This window comes from Miniopterus schreibersii (assembly GCF_964146895.1).
Source record: "Miniopterus schreibersii genome assembly, chromosome: 4".
Taxonomy (NCBI): domain Eukaryota; kingdom Metazoa; phylum Chordata; class Mammalia; order Chiroptera; family Miniopteridae; genus Miniopterus; species Miniopterus schreibersii.
The window spans coordinates 12,383,667-12,405,773 of record NC_138105.1 but is presented as its reverse complement, the minus strand read 5'-3'; the positions used below and the strand labels follow the sequence as shown (position 1 = coordinate 12,405,773).

General features: G+C 39.4%; 1 protein-coding gene across 2 annotated transcripts in view; it reads left to right on the top strand.

Moving 5' to 3' along the window:
- Nucleotides 1-22,107, top strand: part of SPINK5 (serine peptidase inhibitor Kazal type 5) — a 70,608-nt gene that overhangs the window by 38,867 nt on the left and 9,634 nt on the right. For both annotated transcript variants that reach the window (XM_081135247.1, XM_081135246.1), the window contains exons 16-31: nt 1,964-2,012; nt 2,917-3,044; nt 4,613-4,700; nt 7,021-7,148; nt 7,790-7,853; nt 10,170-10,297; nt 11,771-11,867; nt 13,538-13,665; nt 14,373-14,442; nt 15,582-15,709; nt 15,872-15,950; nt 18,047-18,174; nt 18,955-19,027; nt 19,727-19,816; nt 19,923-20,050; nt 20,856-20,955. In XM_081135247.1, coding sequence (XP_080991373.1) covers nt 1,964-2,012; nt 2,917-3,044; nt 4,613-4,700; nt 7,021-7,148; nt 7,790-7,853; nt 10,170-10,297; nt 11,771-11,867; nt 13,538-13,665; nt 14,373-14,442; nt 15,582-15,709; nt 15,872-15,950; nt 18,047-18,174; nt 18,955-19,027; nt 19,727-19,816; nt 19,923-20,050; nt 20,856-20,955 — 1,606 coding nt within the window. The remainder of the gene's footprint in view (nt 1-1,963; nt 2,013-2,916; nt 3,045-4,612; nt 4,701-7,020; nt 7,149-7,789; nt 7,854-10,169; nt 10,298-11,770; nt 11,868-13,537; nt 13,666-14,372; nt 14,443-15,581; nt 15,710-15,871; nt 15,951-18,046; nt 18,175-18,954; nt 19,028-19,726; nt 19,817-19,922; nt 20,051-20,855; nt 20,956-22,107) is intronic.

Genomic DNA, 22,107 nt, shown 5'->3' with positions numbered 1-22,107 from the left:
GGAGATTTTATTTCAATTCACCACCCTACCACTCATTTTGTGTGACCTCAAGGAATGGAATTAAAATGGATGAGAGCTATAGGGAGACAGGTTTGAGTGCAACAGGAAGATGAACTTCACAGCAGTTAGCAAAGGAAAGGCTGCTTCAGGAATGATGACTTTCCTGTGTAGGAGTTGGATGTCCATTTACAGGGACTAAGGTATAATTGTAGAGTAAATGGTGTGCCATGTCCCCTGAAACAAGCCTGTGGAATTCTATAAGTCTTCTGATCTTTGTCCAAAGGGATACTCCAATTTATTTTCTCTACGCCAGAATCTCTGGATTTAGGATTTAGTCATGCAGTCTTTTGGGGTAGAAAACAATATAACCCAGCAGATTGATCCCATAGTGTTTGGGCCATGGAAACATTAAAAATCTACTAGGAGGAAGTCAAGACAATGACCATGTAATCATCGTAATCAACATTTATTGAATGCCTATAATCTTCATGTACTAGCCAAGAGCTTTGCTACCTAATCTCATTTAATCTTCACAGCAAACATATGAAGTAGATTTTGTACTATTGCAAGTTTTAGATGGAAAAATAAAGGCCCAGAGATGTTGCGAATGATAGAAAAATCAACACCAGAAAGACAAAGAACATGATAATATTTCTCACTGTATTATGCAAACAAGATATAATCGTTTAGCAAAGCAATGATCAGCTTCTGGTAGTTGTATTTACCTGTATTTAGGCTTTTTTCAGTCTGTTTTTCTTTACCACTACACTAATCTCCCAGTGACAAGGAAGTAATCCTGCCATCTACTGGTCAGCTCTGCTACTTGCTGATAATTTCCCTGTATGGAAAGAAAATGCTTCTTGAATTTTTTAGTCAATTAGACTCATGATAAAGTTTAGATCAGTTTTCCTTTTAAAGAAGTATGAGAAACCTAACAATTTCAGAGGTATTTTAATAATTGTTTCCCATCACTATAAACGCCATATCAAAAAAAATTAAAGTTTTATCACCTCATATTTTATGGATATGTTAGCAAAAGGTATAAACTTTCTTGAGAATCATTCTTTCATCTGTAGCCTTCTCTTGCACACTTTTAAATCACGTGTAAACACTCTCTTCAACTTTTAAAAAGTTTTAGTTTTATTGATGGGCAAGTCTTATGTTGATTGGAACATATGGAAACATTTTCACAAATTATTGAATATTTTTCTGTCTATATGACATGATTGAATTACTTGTATTATAGATCCAATTATGTTATAAACCCATTCACTGAACACAGTTTGCAACATTGTTAGTTACCCCAAATGGTTAAGAACTGTCACTCCCACTTCACTTCCATCATATGCCCGTTTTTGGAGAATTCGCTTTTAATGGTGATTACAATGATGATGATACCACTCACTTATGTCACTTCTGTCAATCACTTTATTATGGACCAGATACTTATTCTAATTGCTTTACATGTATCAACCCATTTCACGCTCACAACAGTCTAATGAAATAAGTATTCTCATTACCTCTTCTGGCCCTTCTGTACCCTCCCTACTTAAAGTTGAGGAAGCCACAAAGGGGTTAAGAATTTTTATGTTTCCTATGCAATCTGGCTGCAGAGTTTTCCTGTTAACTGCCATTGCTATATTGGCTCTCAGAAACCAAATATTGCCACTTTATAAAGCGTTGTTGCTGATGCAAAAAGATCAGAAAATAAGGACTCATTCCAGCGTATTTGCTGGGAAGCTACACAGATTCACTCATTAGGGGATTTTTCTCCTGCACCCCACTCTCTTGAGCAGAGGGGACTCATCTAACTTAGTATCCAATAAAATTGCAAGTCACTATGATTAGATCTTTGGGGTTACTTGAGAACAGTCAAAGCAATGAATGATTAACTTGTAAATGTGAAGGATCTGCTCCACTGTACTAAAATCCATCTCTTCCCCCCACCCCCCGTTACTTATAGCCAACAAGAAGAAAGAGCAAAGGCGAAGGCCAAAAGAGAAGCTGCAAAGGTAATGTTCCCGAAAGCTAACGCCACGCCTTGGTGCTCTTTCCTCTGGAATAGCATAACATTGGGTATGTTTAAGGCGTACAGTGTGTTGATGTCTAAAGTGATTACCACACAGCTTTAGCTAACACCTCTGTCACATCACAGAATTACATTTTGTGTGTGTGTGATGAGAACATTTAAGATCTATTCTTAGCAACTTTCAAGTATGTAATACAGTATTGTTAACTGTAATCACCGTGTTTTATGGTAGGTCTCCAGACTTATTTGTCTTATAACTGGAAGTGTGTCCCTTTGACCGACATCTCCCTATTTGCCCCCCCAATCCCTTGGTAACCACCATTCTACTCTCTATGAATTCGATGTTTTGTAGATTCCACATATAAGTGAGATCATATAGTATTTGTCTCTCTCTGTCTCATTTATTTTACTTAGCATAGTGCCCTCAAGTTTCATCTAAGTTGTCTCACATGGCAGGCTCTCCTTTCTTTCTCATGAAGGCTCACCAATATTCTCAGTTCCTCTCCTTCTGGGCCTATGGAATAGTCTCACCTTTGATCTTCCATAGCTTTGATAGACTGATGTGCAACACAATACACGCACACACACACACACACACACACACACACACACACACACACATACATTTCTTTATCATATGTCAGCCTTCTTCTGCAACAAGATTCCGAGCACCCCCAGGAGGACGATGAGGGTGTTTGCAAACCCACTTTAGTGCCAGGACAGTTCTGAGTCTGTGACAGGAGCTTTGAAACAACTTACTGATTTGCTGTGACATGTAATCACTTTTGTTTTTCCTTCTTACTCTTATTTATTCTTCACTTGTTCCTCATGACAGACAAAGGAAGGGTAGGGAACTGCTCTGAGAAACAATTTTCTTCCCTTTCCAGGAACTCTGCAGCGAGTTTCGGAGCCAGGTGAGGAATGGGTTGCTCATATGCACCAGGGAGAACGACCCCGTCCGCGGCCCAGACGGCAAAATGCACGGAAACAAGTGCGCCATGTGTGCAAGTGTGTTGTGAGTATCTCCCCTCCTCTCTCCCATGGGATATCTTCACCATTGGTCGTCCCTGAGTCTCAATTTCTTCAGGAATGTGTGGAATATATATCATGGGTTATATGCTGGGTAATTTTAAAAGCACACGGACAAGACATTGGGTAATGTTGAATCACATGGTGACAATATTATTACTTATTCAATAGTATTTATTCAATAATTATCTTCTAATTAAGTCATGGTAAAAAAAAAGTCTTAATTTAGTGCCAAAATTAAGTGTCAATTAACACTTGACAATCATTGTTCACAACAAAGAGAGAGCAGAGTTTTGATAATCTGGATGGGACCATCTCTTTGGTCTCTCTCCCACCCCTGACATTTTACAATTCTGTGAGCATATTCAGATACTGGTTAAGGGAAACCATTTGGACAGATGTCTATGGGCCCAGTATGTAAAGACTTAAAGTAACCTGAACAAAAATGGACTAGAGAGAATTATATTTGCCTTTTCAGAGACATTACTATACACAGGTGAAATAAACACTTTGATAAGTGGTTTAGTGTAGAGAGTTAAACCTCTGAGAGGCAGGCCCATCTCAGAAATGTTTATTAAAATGTCTTCTTGATAAGCCAGTCCAGGGCCCAATAGGCCATTGTTTCGCTGAGTGGGACCAGAGCTCCATTGTGTGAGACTGTACAGGAGAAGCTGATGGCATCTTATCACCTTCAGTTCTCTTTCCTAGACTCCTGATCCCCTCCTGAGCCTCATGCTAAAATAAATGTTAAGAAAAATATTTAAATAGTATCTGCTGAAAGAGGTGCTAAGTTAACATTGCTCCTTAGCTTTCATACCTCTTGGTCCAGTCTTAAGTGTAAGATTTAAGGCCTTAAAGGAGAGATTAACAGGGAAGAGCAGTAAATAATGACCTGAGATTCAAAAAATTAGGGCTCTTCTTGCACCCACTGGATTTGTAGTGCTGTGGTGATGACTGGCTTAGATGTGATAGATGCTAAGGATTTTTTTCCAGCTTTAGGATGCTTTGTGTCAGTAGAAAACAGCAAGAATGCCAGAATCTTAGGTTTGCAATCAACCTCCAAATATTAGCTGTTGAATCTTCCTTGGCTGGAATCATTATTGTACCCTAAAACTTGAATTTCAACTTAAATACTAATGCCATTAAGATATATTTAAAATTTTTATTTTATAGTAAAACATGGTTGGGTTTGATTATGGACCCATTATTTGCTTTCATCATTGATGTGGTAGTCATTTAAATAGGAAAGTTTTTTTTAAAAATCAAGGCAATTGAGGCTTTTTTAAGATTATTGGCTGAAGTCTCTGAAAGAAAAGAGACCACCTGAGGTCCACATACTGATAAAAAAAAAAGCCAGTTTTAATTTTTAAAAGGTATTGGGAACTACTGAATTTATCTGCACTAATGGCAAAGTAATAGCACCTCTTGGGCTGGATTAATTTGTACTGAATCTGACCTTTGGCTCTTCCTTCTGGAAATACCTAACCAAAGAGAGTGAGGAGTCTTATTTAGCTTGTATCTTCTTTTTTTTTATTTTTATTTTTTTTATTACAGCAAACTTGAAGAAGAAGAGAAGAAAAATAATGGCAAGGAAGGAAAGGAGAGAGGTGACGCTGAGAAAGTTAAGAGAGAAGCAGTACAGGTAGTTATTTTAGGCCATCCATTCCCACTAGGCCAGGCCTCGCTCCGTCCTCCAATTCCCAGTGTCTGTAGTGACTTTGCAAACTGAGAAAATGTGCTTGGACCCTCATGTGTAAGAAGATCCCTTGTTTCTAGTTCAGTTTATTCACACCAGATTTGGTCTAGTTGCTTGTCCATTTCAGAAGAAGTCAACCACCCCCTTCTCTACTGAACATGTGAATTGTATTATCCCAAGAAAGAAGTATATGCAGATTGTCTTGTTGTCTGAATGAAAACCAGCAGAGGCAGATTTTAGATTTTTCCTCATACCTTGTTGTATAAAGGTGTTTCGTTTAAAAAAAAACACACCCCAAAAACCTAGGTTTTCATCCCAATTAATTCTCTGTGAGATTACTTAATAGCATCTTTTAGCCTTGGGACTGCTTCTGTAACACTCACATGAGGATGGTAATGAGATGATGATGATGACAACGTAATGGCTATTAATTATTTCATTGCTACTGTATGCACTGTGGTCTATCAGTTTTATGACTGATCTTTGTAGTATTGTTCAAGGTATATATTATTATCTGTATTTTAGAGAATAGGACTCAAAGGCTCAGATAAGAAGTTAGAAAATATACATAATTATTAATTTGAGAGAAAGCAATTGTACCACAAGGTCTACCTTTAATGCCCATAATGTACGTTAGATTTTACACACTCTTTCAATGTGTAATTTTCCCACAGGCTGTGCCTCAGATCTTTATTACTTTTTCCTTTATACTTTTATAATTTGGAAGATCTCACGTCTTCTCCCTGCTCTCATGTTTGCACCCTACAATCTACTCTCAGCTCTAATGCCAAAGTAATTATTTAAAAACAGAAGACTGGTTGTGCGACCAAGTGCCTCCTCACTCACTCAGAATAAGAAAGTTCTAGTGGCTTACAGCGCCATACATAATCTGACCTCTGCCACCTTTGGATCTCCTTCCCTACTGTTCTACACATTGCTGCCCTTGACAAGCCATATTGGTCACCTTGTTGCTTCTTGGACATGCCAAGCATTGAATCAACACTCCCCATCTTGTGGACTTAATAGCATTGCGTATAAAAGCCTGACTCTGGACTCAGACTGTCAGGATTCAAGTTCTCGCTCCATCTCCCTACCAGTTGTCAAACAGTTAACATTTTTGTGTCTGAGTTTCCTCATTAATAAAATAAAGATATTATTATTATTATTATTATGTCCCAAGGAACTTATCCATGTATAACAGCACAGTCCCTCACATACCTAAAGTCCTCAATATTGAACATATAATGAACTTGACCTTCTACATGGTCTTGCTTATACTTGGTCATGAATGTCAAAATTTTGGCCCCTTTTCATGGTTCAGCATAAGTATTAGCTGCTCTTTAGAGATTTTCTGCATTTACACAGTATACTTTATAGCTCTCTCTAATTTTTCTTTATTTCTCAATTATATCATTTGTTTTATTCTAACTTATAGATGCTTCTATATATTTCTTTAAAAGAAACTAAAAACTCTGTAGTGGTTTTTTATGATTGCTCTAACAAATTACCACAAACTTGGTAGATTAAAAATAATTCAGACCTATTGTCTTACAGTTCTTTAGGTCAGAAGTCTGACATGCATCTCACTGGGCTAAATCAAAGGGTTGGTAAGGCTGTGTTCACTTTTAGAATCTCCAGGGGACAATTTGTCTCTTTGTTTTTTCTAGCATTTAGAGGCCATTCATGTTCCTTGGCTCCTGGACCCCTTTTGTCGTCTGCAAAGCCAACAACATCACTTGTCTAACTGTTCTCTCTATTCACGTCTCCCCCTCACTATCTCGTCTGTCTTACTCTTCCAGTTTTAAGAGCTGACCTTTGTGATTACACTGGGCACACTGGATTTATCCAGGACAATCTCCCCATCTCAGCCATCTTTAATCACATCTTTGAAGTCCCTTTTGCCCTGAAAGGTGACATATTCACAGGCCCTGGGTATTAGGGCTCCTACAGATTTGGTGTTTGGAAGCAATCATCCTGCTTACCACAAATTTCCTTACAAAAGGAACAGCAAATTCTTCTTCATGTCTCTCATAGTGCCAAGCAGAGCATAATATTTATATCTAAGTGAAGGTTTTCTGATAAGATATGTTACAACAATCTTATATTCCAAATAACGTGTGATCTGGGCCACTGAGAAGCACGTTGGCTAATCCCGGCTTCTGCATCAGTCTTTCCACTTATTGGTTATGTTTGGGGCATCATGTCATAGTTTTCAAAGGGGCAATGTGGGGAAGTTTCTAATGCTTAGTTACCTGATCCTCGGCAGGAGCTGTGCAGTGAATACCGTAACTATGTGCGGAACGGGCGGCTTCCCTGCACCAGAGAGAATGACCCCATCGAGGGCCCAGATGGGCGAGTCCATGGCAACACCTGCGCCATGTGTGAGGCCTTCTTGTGAGTAGCGCTTCAGCCACTGCTCCTGCTGAGCGGAGGAGCCATCTCCCGGGGTGGGCGACAGAGGAGATGGAAGGTTTTCTCTAGGAGGCAGCAAATGGAGTCTACCTTTGCATTGAGTTTGGGGATTTCCTGTGGTAAAGCCACATGGTTAGCGCATTCTGTGTCGTGTTCTCAGTGCCCTGGAAGAAACTGGAATCACCAGGCAGGGAGGACCATGTGCTAAGGGGCAACTCCCCGCACTAATGGCATACAAGCACTAGGATTTCTGTTCTCTGCATACACAGGCATGCATTAGCCCAAAGACGTAATCATTGGGCATAACCAGCTGAAAATTTACCAGCACCTAGTTGTGATTTTCAAGCATCCTGCTGCATCCTGGGAAGAAGGGCAATGTCTTTATTTTCTAAAAGAAATATTGTAGTGAAAATGTACTTACTGTCGCTGGGGCACAGTATGTCTTATTTTTATGCAACACTAAAGACAAGAAGAATAATCTGGGGGGGCAGGTGCCTTTGCCCCTCCATTCCTGAGCTAAGGTGGCAGAGGTGTGGGGGGACCGGGCTGCTTCGCTCTGGAGAGGTTTCCCCTTTAGGGTCCTGCGCTGGGTGCTGGGAATGACCCCCCCGCCTCTCCCACAGCCAGCAAGAAGCGAAAGAGAAAGAAGCTGAATCCAGAGCAAAAGTGAAGAGAGAAGCTGAAAAGGTACTTGTCCTGGAGTGTTCGTGCCCCGTGAAAGAATGAGGTTTTGTAGATTGTCTTTTAAAATAGTTCATGAAATTACTGAAGAGAGAACTCGAGGTTCAGTTGGTCCTGGGGTTGATGAAATTTTCTTAAAGGACCACATAGTAGATATTTTAAGTCGTGACTATTCAGTCTCTGTCACAAATACTCGTCTGCTGTTGTAGCTGAAGCAAATGGGCACGATGTGTTCCAATAAACTTGACACAAAAAGGCGGTGGACCAAGTTTTGCTCCCGGGCCATAGTTTTACTTGCAAACTGCTGATTCACTTTGTTCCCATGTTTTTAAATGAAGATTTAAAACAGAGAGAAAGAAGAACTTGCTTAGAAAGGTAATGGGAGTGTTGATGTGTCAGAACCCATGTCTTCAGATTTCAAAGTTTTCCCATTTGAAAAGTGGAAACAATGGAATTCAAACCTAGACTCACTGACACCAATCCAGCTTTATTTCTAACAGACCATGCGGTTTTAGATGGCCGCATTTTGTCAAACCAGATGTGTTTCTTGCTTTACCTTTAAAGATTTCTGGTGCCAACAGTTTTGGGGAAGATAGAAAAGCAACTTTCCCAAATAATATTTTCTTGATTTCAGAAAGACTGATTCCAGGTAAACCTTTTCAAGTTTGTGTCATTTGCTTGCCCCCATCAAAAACTATTGATACTAAAAATAATTTCTAAACAGAAGCATAGCACTTGGAATTCTGCATGATTGGTTTGTTTACAATTTTATTTCCCACGATTGTGAGTCTGAATTTTAAAATTATATAATTAGTTCATGGTTCACTTTTCAGCATCTACAAGAGAAAATTCTTTAGAATCAGACTACTTCTGATTTCACATTAATTACTACCAACAAACTATGCTCTCACACTAGATTTCTTTTGCTAACTGGGACCAGTTAGGGAATCTGTCAGTGAACCTTTAGGCAGAGCTAGGAGAAAAAAATCACTGTTGTCTTCATTGAGTTTCAACTTAAACTAAAAGATGCAAACAAACAAACAAACAAAAACCCACAAATGCAATCTTAATTGCTACCAGCAATCAACCATATGGTCTTAAATGATTTGTTAATCCCCTATCAATTTCTCATATAATTCTGGAACTGATATTTACTGAGTACTTCCTAGATGTTAGTCATTGCAGATACGCATACATGTGCTATCTCATGTTATTCTCATAACAATCCAGGACCTATATGAATGCTTAATGCATATTTACTTAATGCATATTGGCTTTTATTCTTTTAATCAAGTGGAATATACTAGGATTATTTCCGTCTTATGGACGAAGTACCTGAGGCACAGAGAGGCATCCCCCCATCTGAGGTCTCTTGATGGCAGGCTGGAACTATAATTAACAGTATGATATAGCACGTGTCCAGACATACCTGGAATATTATGTTAGGTTCTTTAGTAAAGGGGAAGAATTCAGAATGAGAAATTATACAGATGATTGAAACAGAATGGCCGGGCATCGGGGGATGTTTCGCTCTTGAAGAGAACATAGGGAGTTGTGGGAGAACGACGAGAGCTCTCTCCAAATATGCGAAGGACTCTCATGTGGGAAGGAAAATATTCTCAGTTTCTCTGAAGGAAGTAAAACCCTTGGACTTTGTTCACTGGTCTGAAGGAATATACACATCTTAATTGCAATGACAGCTTAGAAAAATCAAACCCTAAGAGTAGAGATTCTACTGGATTTATTATTTTCTAAGATCCCCAAAAGTAGCACTACAGCTCATTTGTGGGAACTCTCTAATAGAAATTTTGGAATGGACTATATGGAGGGTAATGGACCCCTTATTACTGCAGGTGTCCCTGTGGAAATAAGGTAACTTCTGGACAGGCATGATATAAAAGGGATTGAGATATAGTGTGGGTGGTTGGACCAGATAAACTTGGAAGTTTTTTTTTATTTAATAGAATTTTTTAAATTTTATAATGTGTTTAGTATTGTTGTTTTCATTATAATATAACAGAGACGGACAATGAAACCCAAGTAAGAAATGCGAGCAGTTCTCAGAGATCCCACTTTGTTCAAAGATTTTTGCTCATTTGTGATGGCAATTTCTGTCTGAATTCAGGGGTTAAATCTCAAGAAGAAAGAAAGATAAACCACCTTTTAAGTCCTGTGTGCTTAGTGTGGAATTGAGCAAAACAAACAAACAAACAAAATTTCTTAGGTCATTTTTTTTTTTCCTCCCAGAAAGCAGTTAGTAGGAACCCAACAAAGTAATTTCCAAGAAAATACTCAAGCTCTTGCCTTTTCTCCTCCTTTTAGGACACTTGTGGTGAATTCCGGAGCCTTTTGCAAAATGGAAATCTCTTCTGCACACGAGAAAATGATCCCGTGCGTGGCCCAGATGGCAAGACCCATGGCAACAAGTGTGCCATGTGCAAATCAGTCTTGTGAGTGCACAGAGGAAGCTCCTGCTGTGGGTCGACAGAGTTGGGGAGGCAGGGAGCTGGGAAGATAATAAATATTGTGTTTGTCCTTTCCAAGGAATGATTATCTGTAAAGCATCTTTAGGTGGATCTTTATAAAGGCTAAGATTTACAATTCTAAAAATAGACAATATATTAGACTATTATAAAATTTCTCATTAGTTCTGGGGGAGAGCCTATCAGTAGATCAAACATCTTTCTTGATAAAATTGTAAGTCCTTTGCTGTCAGTGGGGCCTCTTCTTAAGATTATTTTGTGGTTCCTACTAGGAAGAAAACACACCAATTTCAATAGCAATCTAAGTCCTCTACTGGCATTTTTGAAAATACCACATTTTCAGGAAATGAAAAGTAGCTCTTTATACAATGTTTGGAAGCACAACTAAAATATTTGTTATTCAGGAGTCATTTACTGAACATCTACAGTGTAAAATGGATATAATGACTGCACAAGGATGAATGAAAGAGTCTGTCTAGGAATCATGCAGTTCCCTGGAGATTAGACATGGGCATTAGTTAACAAATACATTGCTAAATGAAAAGGGATGCTGACAATGTGTAAGGGAAGCTTAATTGTTTTATGGAGGAATAGAACTAGGGTTGTAATTTGGATAATATGTGGACAGTACTGGGAGGAATGAGAGGAAAAGAGGGGAACAGCATAAAGATTTTAAATTAAGAAAGCTGTCATATGTATAGTAAAGTGCAAGTTTTTTAATTTAGTTAGAACTTCACCAGCTTTAAATACCAGATCAAGGATTTTTAAGTCAATCCTATAAAGAGTGGAAAGCTGCTAAAAATGTTTCGGTAGGAGGAAAAGTACTTTAAATATGGTTCCTTTAGGAAGATCCATATGTCTGCAGTAAGAAGGAAAATAAGAGAAGGGAGGGACCAAAATTAAGAATGCCCCAAGTGGCGGTAGGGGTTTGCAGTGGCCCAGTGTAAAGTCACCAGAGCAAGGGAGAGAAGGTGAGTGGAGGCACTGTGAAGGGGAAATCAGGGCTATGTGGCAACAGCTATCCGAGCTGACAGGGAGCAGTGGGAGATGACTCCCAGAGTTTGGTTCTTCATGAAAGGTGGGGAATCCAGGAAGACACGTTTGGTAGGAAGATGCTTATTTTTAGAACTCTTAAGTACAAGGTATTGGAGAGAAATGCCTGTCGAGGCACAGGGAGCCTTTATGAAATGCTAATTAATTGCTTCCCTGGTCTTTGTGATGTGTAAGTATTGGTCTCCTACTGCAAAGAGGGCTCTCCCAGGCAGGAGGCCTCCATGTCATTCATCTTTTTATTTTCAAAGGGGGCCTGCAGCGTAGCGGAGGTTCAGTAAGTGCTGGTGAATTCCGTACAGTCTAGTTTGGCCGGGCGGTGAGAAGCTCACAGGCATGCAGCCACTCTCTGTAATCAGTTATTCCCTGCCTCCCATTTCTACTTTCCAGCCAGAAAGAAGATGAAGAAAGAAAGAGGAAAGAAGAGGAAAAGCAGAGAATTGCTTCAGAGCACGGTTCCAACGGTGGCGGAGGAGGGAAAGCTCAGGTGAGAGCAATAGGCTTGCACAACCAGGGTGGGCTTCGCTCGTTGATAGCAGGCCAACGGCAAAGGCTCTGGTACAAGGCGAATGTGGGTAGTGCCGAGCTTGAAAGTGTCCCTGGAAGAACAGGGGGTTGTCCCCTTAAACTCTAGGGTAATACCTCAGCAATTTTTAGTCTTTCTAGACCTTTTTAAAGCTGCAGTAATCAACATGGTGGCCTTACCCCAATCCCCTGGCTGTTCTTTCTATAGTCTAGCTCTCATGTCAATGTCGATCACAGGAGAGTCAATGAATGTGAAGATGTGTCACATCAGGGTCACAAGCTTTTTATTTTCTTTTATAATTCTCTCTTTCCCTGAGTGGGGTTGCTTTGTTGAGGTATATCTCCTGTTGATCCAAGGCAGCATAATATGGTGAAAGAGCATAGGTTTTGGGGTACAACTCCGCCCCTTTCACTTAGGATTTGTGAAGCTTTGGATAAGTTGCTTCATCTCACTGAACGGGTGTCCCTGATTTAGCAGCACTCTTATAGGGATAATATAAGACAATTTAAACAAGTGTCTAGCACATTCCCTGAGATATTTTTAAGTGAGAGCATGACAATGGTGCATGTAAGCCCGTGCCTTGAGTGTGTGAACACAATTTCATAAGATCACAACCACCCTATTGTTTTTCTTACAACCTTGGGATGTTGAGACCTTCACTTCCAGGTCTGACACAGGCCCGATATTTGCCGTTCATAAACTTGGGCCTTTCTGTTTGGCCATATTTTCTCCTTAGGAGGCTGGGTTCTCATTCTCAAATAATAGATCTGTTAAGACCCTTTGCCTCTCTTCTCCACAATCTACCCAGTTAAAACCCTTTGTCTATCATCTCAATTTGCCCAAGCCTACTTTCCTTGGCTTTTGCATAACTTGTGCTCTCTCCCAGCATTTCTTTCTCCTTTCTATCTACAACAGAGCTCAGCAATTATTTTTAAGTCCAGATAGCAAATGTTTTAAGCATTGCAGGTCATATGGCTTCTGTTGCAACTATTCAGCTCTGACATTGTTGTGGGAAAGCAGCCATAAATAATATCTGGAATGAATGAAGGAGGGAGTTTCAAATTTTATACATAAAACTTTATATATAAGAATAGGCAATAGGACAGATTAGTCCTGTAGGTTATATAGTTGGCTGACCCTTGACCTATGCTATTAAATTTCAGCCAGCTTTATTGTTTCCTTGTGTGGGACATTAAAAGCAGCATTATTAGGCATGACAATGGGCCATTTATTTATTTATTAATTTATGAAATATATCTTTATTGATTTCATAGAGAGGAAGGGAGAGGGAGAGAGAGATAGAAACATCAATGATGAGAGAGTCCTCATTGCATGCCCCCAACTGGGGATCGAGCCCCCAACCCTGCATGTGCCCTGACCAGGAATCGAACTGCGATCTCCTGGAACATAGGTCAATGCTCAGCCACTAAGCCATGCTGGCCGGGCGACAAGGGGCCTCTTAGAATATGGGTGATCCCAGCCCTCTTTTCTCTGTAGATAGCAATCCTAGATGTTATATTCCATGTAAGAGAAGGTAGACAAAACTTTTCTTACTCAGATTGTTTAACAAATTTAATAATGATACAATAGACCTAGTGATCCAGAAGGCCTGCTCTCTTCTCCCTTTTCAGGACCAATGTGCTGAGTTTCGGGAAAATATGAAAAATGGAAAACTCAGCTGTACCCGGGAGAGTGATCCCGTACGTGACGCTAACGGCAAAACGTACAACAATAAGTGTTCCATGTGTAAAGAGATACTGTGAGTACTGCTCTCAACAGGCGTGTCTGAAAGATAGCCAGTCTTGCTGAATCATGGGCGATTTCTCATTTTCTGAGGGCTCCCGCAGTGAAAACTATTGTTTTTGTTAATTCCCAAAGATTATATCTCTTTCTCTTGCTTCCCCTAAGGAACCGTAAGAGGTTAAAAAACACATGATCCAAAGGTCCTTTCTAGACCTTTTTTCTATGTTGCAAAGTCTACCTTGGGCTCTATAATTTAAGAAATAATATTATAATAAATTGACCTACAAATCAAGGAAGTAGAATGGTGAGTTAGTGGGGAATTAAAAACTACAACTTATGATGAAAAGGTGAAATAACTGAGGAAGCAGGACTTGGAGAGTGGAAACTTGCATTAAATATCTGAAGTATTAGTATCAGGAAGATGTAATGGATCAGCAAGCTTGTTCTGTGTTGTCCCAAGAATGTGAAATAAGACTAAAGGATGGAAATGACAGGTAGATACATTTGGACACAAACACAGGAGACTCAAATTACTTGAGTTGATCTACCTAAAATATCGACCTGTGATGAGGGAGCTTCTTAATAACCGAGTTGACTCTCCCTCATAGGGTTAGGCAGAGACATCCTCTGTGGAGGAACAGGTTTAGGACACAAAAACTCCAAGAGTCCTTTGAAAACTGGGCACATGTTAATAAGATTACTATTGACTGTTTTCTTTTCTAGGGAAAGACAAGCAAATGGAAATAATTATTCTGGCTATAGAGCAAATGGGACTGAATCAGCATCAAGAAAGGTGAGTCACTAACTAGGTTTTAGCAAGAATGGTCTTTCTGTAAGTCAACACTTTGCTATCAAAAGTGTGGAAAGGGGGTGTCAACATTGCAAACCAATATCTTGCCCTTAGACCAGAAGCCATCATTAACATAAATATCACTGGTAACTTGTTCAGTGTGGAAATTTAATGCCAAGTGGAAATCTTTCAGTCTTATACTTTACAAAGCACTTTTATAAATAGCAGTTTATTTCATTCTCTCAACAGCCTAGTAAAATACCTTTTAAAAAAAAAAATTATTTTATGCCTGAATAAAGGGAGGTTCAACTACTGTAGCAATTTACTACCACCAGTGGCTTAAAACAACACCAATTTATTGGCATGTATATCTGGAGTTCAGATGTCTTAAATGGGTATCATTGTGTTAAAAACAAAGTGTGGGCAGGGTTTCATTTTTGTGTGCAAGCCCTAGGGAAGGATCTGCTTCTTTGTCCTTTCTAACTTCTAGAGGCTGCCTGTATTCTTTGGCTTGCAGCCATGTAAAAATCAGCAATGGCCAGTTGAATCATTTCCATGCCGTGTATATATAACTCTAACACTGATTCTCATAAGAACCCTAGAGATTACATTGGGTCCACACAGGTAATGCCGAATAATCTCTCCATTTTAAGGTCAGTCAGCTGATTAGCAACCTTAATTCCATCTTTGATATTATTTCCCTCTCGCTGTGTAAGCCAGCTTATTTACATGTTCCAGGAATTAGGCTGTGGAAGTCTTCATGGGCCATTATACTTTCTCCCATGGGAGGTTAGGTGGCTTCCTGAGTCTGAGTCAAAATCTTCAGATTTCCTTCCTTTCCTTTTTTTTTTTCAAATACAAGCAAAAGTTTATTTAGAAAGTCACAGAGGTTGAAGAAGAAGTGATCGTGGAATAAGTGAGCCCGCTGAGCTGCAGGGGCTCAGGGAACATTTACAGAGGCCAAAGAAGGGCCTTTGGAACTTAGGAGAAAGGGAGAGGCAAGGAAAACACCTGGGGGCAGGGGGTGGGGAAAAGTGTGGGCATGTTCCATAGAGACAGTAGCCAAAGTCTTCAGATTCTCCAGCCCAGTAGAATACTGTGTGAAAACATTCATTTCTAAGGTGATCTTCCCTTCTTTTCAGGATATGTGCGATGAGTTTAGAGGCCAAATGAAAAACGGACAACTTATCTGCACCCGAGAGAGTGACCCTGTCCATGGTTCAGATGGGAAGATACATGGCAATAAGTGTGCAGTGTGCAAGGAAAAGCTGTGAGTACTTTTCAAAGCTGGGTCTTTAACTGTGAGTCTTAAAGTACAATGATTGTTTCTCATCGGTTTGAGAAAATGGCATGCTTTTTAGGACAGAGCTAGTAATTAATGAGGTAGTTGTTCACTTTGGTTGAAATGTTTCTTTATATTCTTTTTTTCCAGGGAAAGGGAAGCAGCTGAAAGGAAAAAGAAAGAGGAGGGTGACAGGCAAAACACAACAGAAAAGAGCAACGAAAACCAGGTAATAAATGTTAATACTTAAATTTGGATGTTTGTCTGTATGGTTAATTTATGGAACAAATATTTATGAAAAGCCTAATCTGTTGCAGTCATTATGGATGCAGTAATGTAAGCGAGAAAGACATGGCTAGATCTTGCAAAGAAATAGCAGGCTAATCAAGGTCCTAAAAGCAACTCTGATGCAATCACTGCACATTTGTAGGGCCAGTGACAACTGTCAAATTATTGTTGTTATCAAGTGAATTTCTGTTCTGAAGTTTTAAAACAAAAACAAAAAATAATAACCGAGCAAATAGATACCACGATTACAAATAAGAAAGCAGGAATCAAACACTTGGAGCGCAAGATGATAAATTCTTGACTTGGCATTACAGTGCCATCTTGTGTTCACTTTTGGGCTTTAACACATGACGTTCAATGCTTTATGACACCAACACATAGGAGATGACCCAGCACAATCTCTTCTAACCCATCTATGAGCTCCAATTAGAAGAGTAAACTAGCAAAATTTTCCCAGGAAGTTTTCCCATTAATGAGGCAACTTTTCATTAAGTCCATACTGATTAAACAAAACGAAACATTCATAATAATTATCATTTAAAAAATATATTGGGGATATCTGTTATGCATTTTGGTAGATGAATGGTTTTGTGAAAAGTCTTTATTGTATAACTTCAAGCAATATCTACTAGCCATTTATTTTATTTGTAATCTTGGTCAAATTTTTTCATTATTTATTATCTACTTTAAGAATGCCAAACAAAAAATGCTCTCTCTATATGTATATATAGAAAATGTCCAGATACTGTGTATGTGGCAAAAAGAGAGCTGTGGTCTTATCTACACATGCAAAGTAAAATAAGTTTTACAAAGCATTTGCATAATCATTTTTAAACCTCCCCCAGATCTATGCAGTAGGTGGTATTGTTCCAATTTTACAGTTCAGAAAACTCAGAGAAGTTAACTATAGACAGCTAACAAATAGAAGATCCAGAGATTGCACCCATAAAGCAAAAGTTGCAACACAGGAAGATGGGTGCTATCATAAACATAGATGTTCTGGTGTGTTGGGCATGTGGAAAAGGAAATCATTCTAGTAACTTCTAAAAATGATAGCTGTGAGACATTTAATATGTTAATCAGATATTGAATTCCAGGGAATTTTTTTAAATGCTCAGAAAAAGTAGGTCTAGAGTTGTTTATATGTATCACAATATAAGGAAAGAGGGATTAGTATCGTCTAAGTTACCAGCAGTATTTTTTAAGGTAACCTCCCCACATCTCTACTGTGGCTCTTTGGGCTTAACGGAAGTTCAAGACAAACTTCTGGAGATGCCCAAAGCTTTCAACAGAGGCCAGATCCTGTGGACTTAATTCATTGGCTTCTTTTTAAGGTTCTTATTTTTCCATGAACAAAAAAGCTCCATCTTCTCACAAATGTAGAGGAGTTTCATTCTCTGCCAGGTAAAAGCAACGAAGAAAGGAGAATGGCCTGATTGTGAGCTGGTTTCTGGTCACAAATCTAGCATTAACTTTAGTTCCTTAATCTCCCCAAGCCTTACTTTTCTCATCTGTAAAGTGGGAATAATGTGTGTTTATCTTATGGGGTTTTTATGACAACTAAAGGAAATCTATTAGAGCACACAACAGAGTGCCTGGCGCAGATTTGATTTAAAAATGGTTTTTGTTATTAGGAACAAAGCTAAAAGTTTACATATTAGTATGTTTTGCCCAAAGAGCATCTTTTCGTTCATTCCAGGGTTTTTCCTGTATGAGTGGAGTAATGGGAACAGTTGTAGAGAGACAGGTTTGGGGCCCAGCTTAATAGAAAACTATATAGAAATGGGATGGGCTGCCTTAGGAGTGAATTCCATTGGGGGGAAACAATTATTTGAGAGGGATGCTATGGAGAGGATTCTAACTTCCTGAGCATATAGTGACTAAAGTGCCTTTAAAACACATTCCATCTCTAAAATTTCATTTTCTCTAGATTTTCCACCCTCAAGTGTTTGGAGTTTAGATCTTACCAACCAATCCTGTTTTCAGTTCTTAAGATCAGACTATGGTATGAATGTCTTGCTTTGCTCCTGTTGGCAGGATCAGTGTCATGAATTCCGGAGCCTAGTGAGAGATGGGAAGCTCATCTGCACCAGAGAAAATAACCCAGTTCGAGGTCCATATGGGAAGATGCACGTCAACAAGTGTGCAATGTGTCAGAGCATCTTGTACGTGAGGAGGTTTATTGATCAGTTTGAATGTTGTGACTGTTGACCGAAGAACAGTTCCTCTCAATTTAAAACTCTAGGCACTTGGCCTCATACATGACAAATATAATAATAGCTCCTCACTTCCATAAAGGACAAGTTTCCAGACCACTTTCACAAGGAATTTTCATTTTGATGTTGAGCAGCACTGTTGAGAGTACCTGGGGCCTGTGGGATAGGGGGAGAGCTATTGCATTGTGCCCCAATTATTGGCTTTCAGAGAGGGAGCAGATCAGCTAAGTGATATGGGAAAGGCCGGTTCGCTTTACAAAGCCTCAGCTCCTCCTGCATGTAAAGGGAATGATGATTTCCTAATACAGTTTGTAGAGAGATTTGAGGAGGTAATATTTTAAAATGTTTATAAACTTTAAAGCACTAAAATTATATAATGAGCAATCAATACTAAAGAGTTTAGTTGTGCTTCAACAAGAAAAATAAAAAGAAATGAAGTGACTCTCTGTATGAAGCCCAGAAATAGATTCTGCTGGGGAAGGGAGTAGCGGCCTTGGAGGTCACACAGTTCTCACAGTACAGTGGCTGAACGGAGGAAAGTGGCCAGCATGGCCACAAACTGAAAATTCCAACAAGCAGGACTCATTAGTAAAAAAAAAGTATTTTAGGTATTTTTTTAAATATGAGAAAACTGTTCGACTTGTTCATGATTAGAGCTGGAGAAAGACTTGGTTAAAAACATTTCGGTAATAACCCCGGAAACCTACCCTGTCCTTTTATATTCTGCAGCGAGCGAGAAGCCAGTGAAAGGAAAGGGAATGGTGAAGACAAGTCGCACGACAAGCCTCCGAATGATAAAAAGGTTATTCCTTGAAAGATATGAAGAAAACTCTTTTGCTTTTCACCCTCAAATATCGAATTCTCCTCCCGTGTTGGGATAATGAAGATGCTAATCTTTTACTACAAAGAAAATTGATTTTGCCCATGCTGTCACTTTGGGTACAAGATTGGTTTTTTTTCTGGCTCTGAGGTTTCATGTTTTTCTCGATTTTGTAGAGAATTCTCCTACAGTGTGTCAATTGTTGCTTTAGTGTCTTGTCTTGGGAGAAATGTGGGTTGAAAACTAGAGGGTGAAATCCTTCCCCACCCCACCTGCATGCTTCTCTCTGACACTACATGGGAAAGGCTTCAGGTCGCTTGTTGACATGGCTTTGACAATCCAGGTAATATAAAGGGAGGTCCAAGCCTCCCCTTTAGCCTCTGCCCTTGATGTCTTTTTTTCTGTTTTCTCCAGATGATTTTCTCAGCATCAACAAATCAATAGTGTGCATGCATGCTGCAGCCTTTTCTGTTCGCTTTCCAAGACTGCGACGAAGACACCATCCTTCAGCCCTTTAACAGTGATAATCAATCCCATTTGTAGAGCTCCATTCCTATGGGAATGTCCTTTGGTCCAGGGCGCACCTCTTGTGGCAAACGGGAAATAGGAAGGATGGAAGGAAAGGGCGCAGGAGACCAGAAGGTCTATCAAGCGTTGTTTTCTGTTTCCTTGCATTTGCAGGACCAGTGCAGAGAGGTTCAGAAAGGAACAGCGAATGGAAAGCCTGGGCAGTCTGGGCATAACGGGGCCTCCATTGCCAGCATAAGTGCAGTGAGTCTGAGCCCAGAGCCAAGGGAGGACCTCCTCAAATCAAGTTTGAGAAAACCACCAAGCTAGAGAGGGAAACAGCCATGTTCACTTCTTTGTCTTCTTCCAGGATGAGTGCGCTCACTTTCGGCAGTACCTGAGGAATGGCGAGCTCCTGTGCACTCGGGAGAATGACCCCGTGCGTAGTGCCGATGGAAAGTTCTATAAAAACAAGTGCTACATGTGCAGATCTATCTTGTGAGTAAAAGGATCCTGTGACCCCCTCAGTGTGGGGGGAACTGCATTTGTAGAATTGCCATTTAAGTCAATGTGGGCTCATGAACCATGGGGTACTTAAAATAAGTTTTCAGATTCAGGGCCCTTAACTTGACAACTCCTGATGTAGGAGGAAGAATGTTTGGATTTGGAGACAGGAAATCCAGATGTCAGATCTAACTAGCTGTCACTTAAAAAATATTTTTTCAACTCTCAGGATCATAGTTACAAGAAATTATTCCACAACTAGATCATATTCAACAGAGAAGTCTTTTTATTTAAAAAAATATATAGATTTTTACACCCCAAAACATAGGAAGTCAATCTCCAGGGCTAACAATTCATTTTTGAGAAAGGGTTTCTGGATTATTCTGATAAACAACCATACTTGGGGACCAATGGGCATAACAGATAATGATGACAATGATGACAATCATCAGCAGCAGCAGCATCAGTATTCATTTAGCTCTTCGAAGAATCATTTTTGAGGAAAGAATTACTAGTACTACCCTTTTTTTTTTTTTTATGTTCTATAAAATCTAAGCTCAAGGAATTGAAGCAACTTGTCCAAGGTCACACGTCTATTACGTGCCAAGAGCTCTAAATCAGAACCCAGCTGTGTACTTTCCTTAACATGTCACCTGGCCACTCTCTATGCTTTATGTTTTGAACATAGACTGTTCTATGGTCCATCATATTTTATTAGAATTGCTTAACTTCCCATTGGAAGTTACAGAGCTAGTCTTTGTGGATATAACTTTAAATTACTTTTTATTTTCTTCTTTAGTCAAAAAGAAGGTTTGGAAAGGGCAAGACTTCAAGAAAAGCCATCCCAACCTCGAGCTTCCAAAGAGGAGGACAGCCCAGATTCCCCCAAATCTTCTCTGGTAAGAATGACTCTTTCTGAAAAGCTACTTATTAACTTAATTTGCTTAATTTGCTGTTGCCACTGGCTCCCTATAAATCTCATTTCCATAGAAAGGCCTAGGAAGGGCTGATTCAGTACAGCCTCAGTAAGTCCTTTAAGGATTAAATGTAGTTGATGTTTGGTGAGAATTCTAGGTTCCTCACCAGTGCATTAGTCTCTGCTTGTTGAGATTATTAGTCCCACTCCAAACCAATGTAGTACATTTTTGACATTTTAAAAAGTGAATGTGTAATGAATGTGACTTACCGCACACTCGGTCAGATAAGTTGTTAGGAGCCTCAATTCCATAATTGCAAAGACTGAAAAGGTTCCTCACCCAGCTTTCTCTCACTCCCTCTCCGCAAAACAAATCCTTTCCCAATGGTCTGGGACACTATGCTGAGCATGCTCACACTTGTGAAAGTCCCACAATCAATAATTCACAGTAGTTAAAACTTTTATTTAAAATACAGCCTGATGGTCATCAGTAATGTATATCTTAGTGTAAATTAACCGAATCAGATTGCTTTTTTAGAGCTATGCCAAGGTCAAGAGCAGAAAGGAGGAAAGGGGATATGAGAGCATGAAGTATATGCATGAAGTGGAATCTCAAATTGGGCCCTAAAGGGGAGATTTTAGCACCTGGTCAGAAAAGAAAAAGAAAGGTATCAAACATGGATTTTACCTAATTATTTGCCCAATTCGAGTAGGATAATAGATGAGTTGTACTAGTAAAATATATACTAATTACACATTTCTACTACGTTAGGCACTACACTGCAGATCCCTAACCATGAAGAAGAGCTACTCACAAAATCTGTGATGACATACAACATTGTGTAAATTTAAATGTACACTGTGTTAATTTGGTACACTTATATTTTGCAAAATGATGATCACCATAGCATTAGGTAACACCTTCATCACCTCACATAATTACCATTTCTTTTCTTGAGGTAAAACATTTAAGATCTACTCACTTAACAACTTACAAGGGTATAATACAGTATTATTAGCTATGATCACCCTGCTGTATATTAGATCACCAGAACTTATTTATTTTATATCTTAAAGGTTGTACCCTTTGACCAACATATCCCCATTTCCTCCAATTCCATCCTTGGGTAACCAC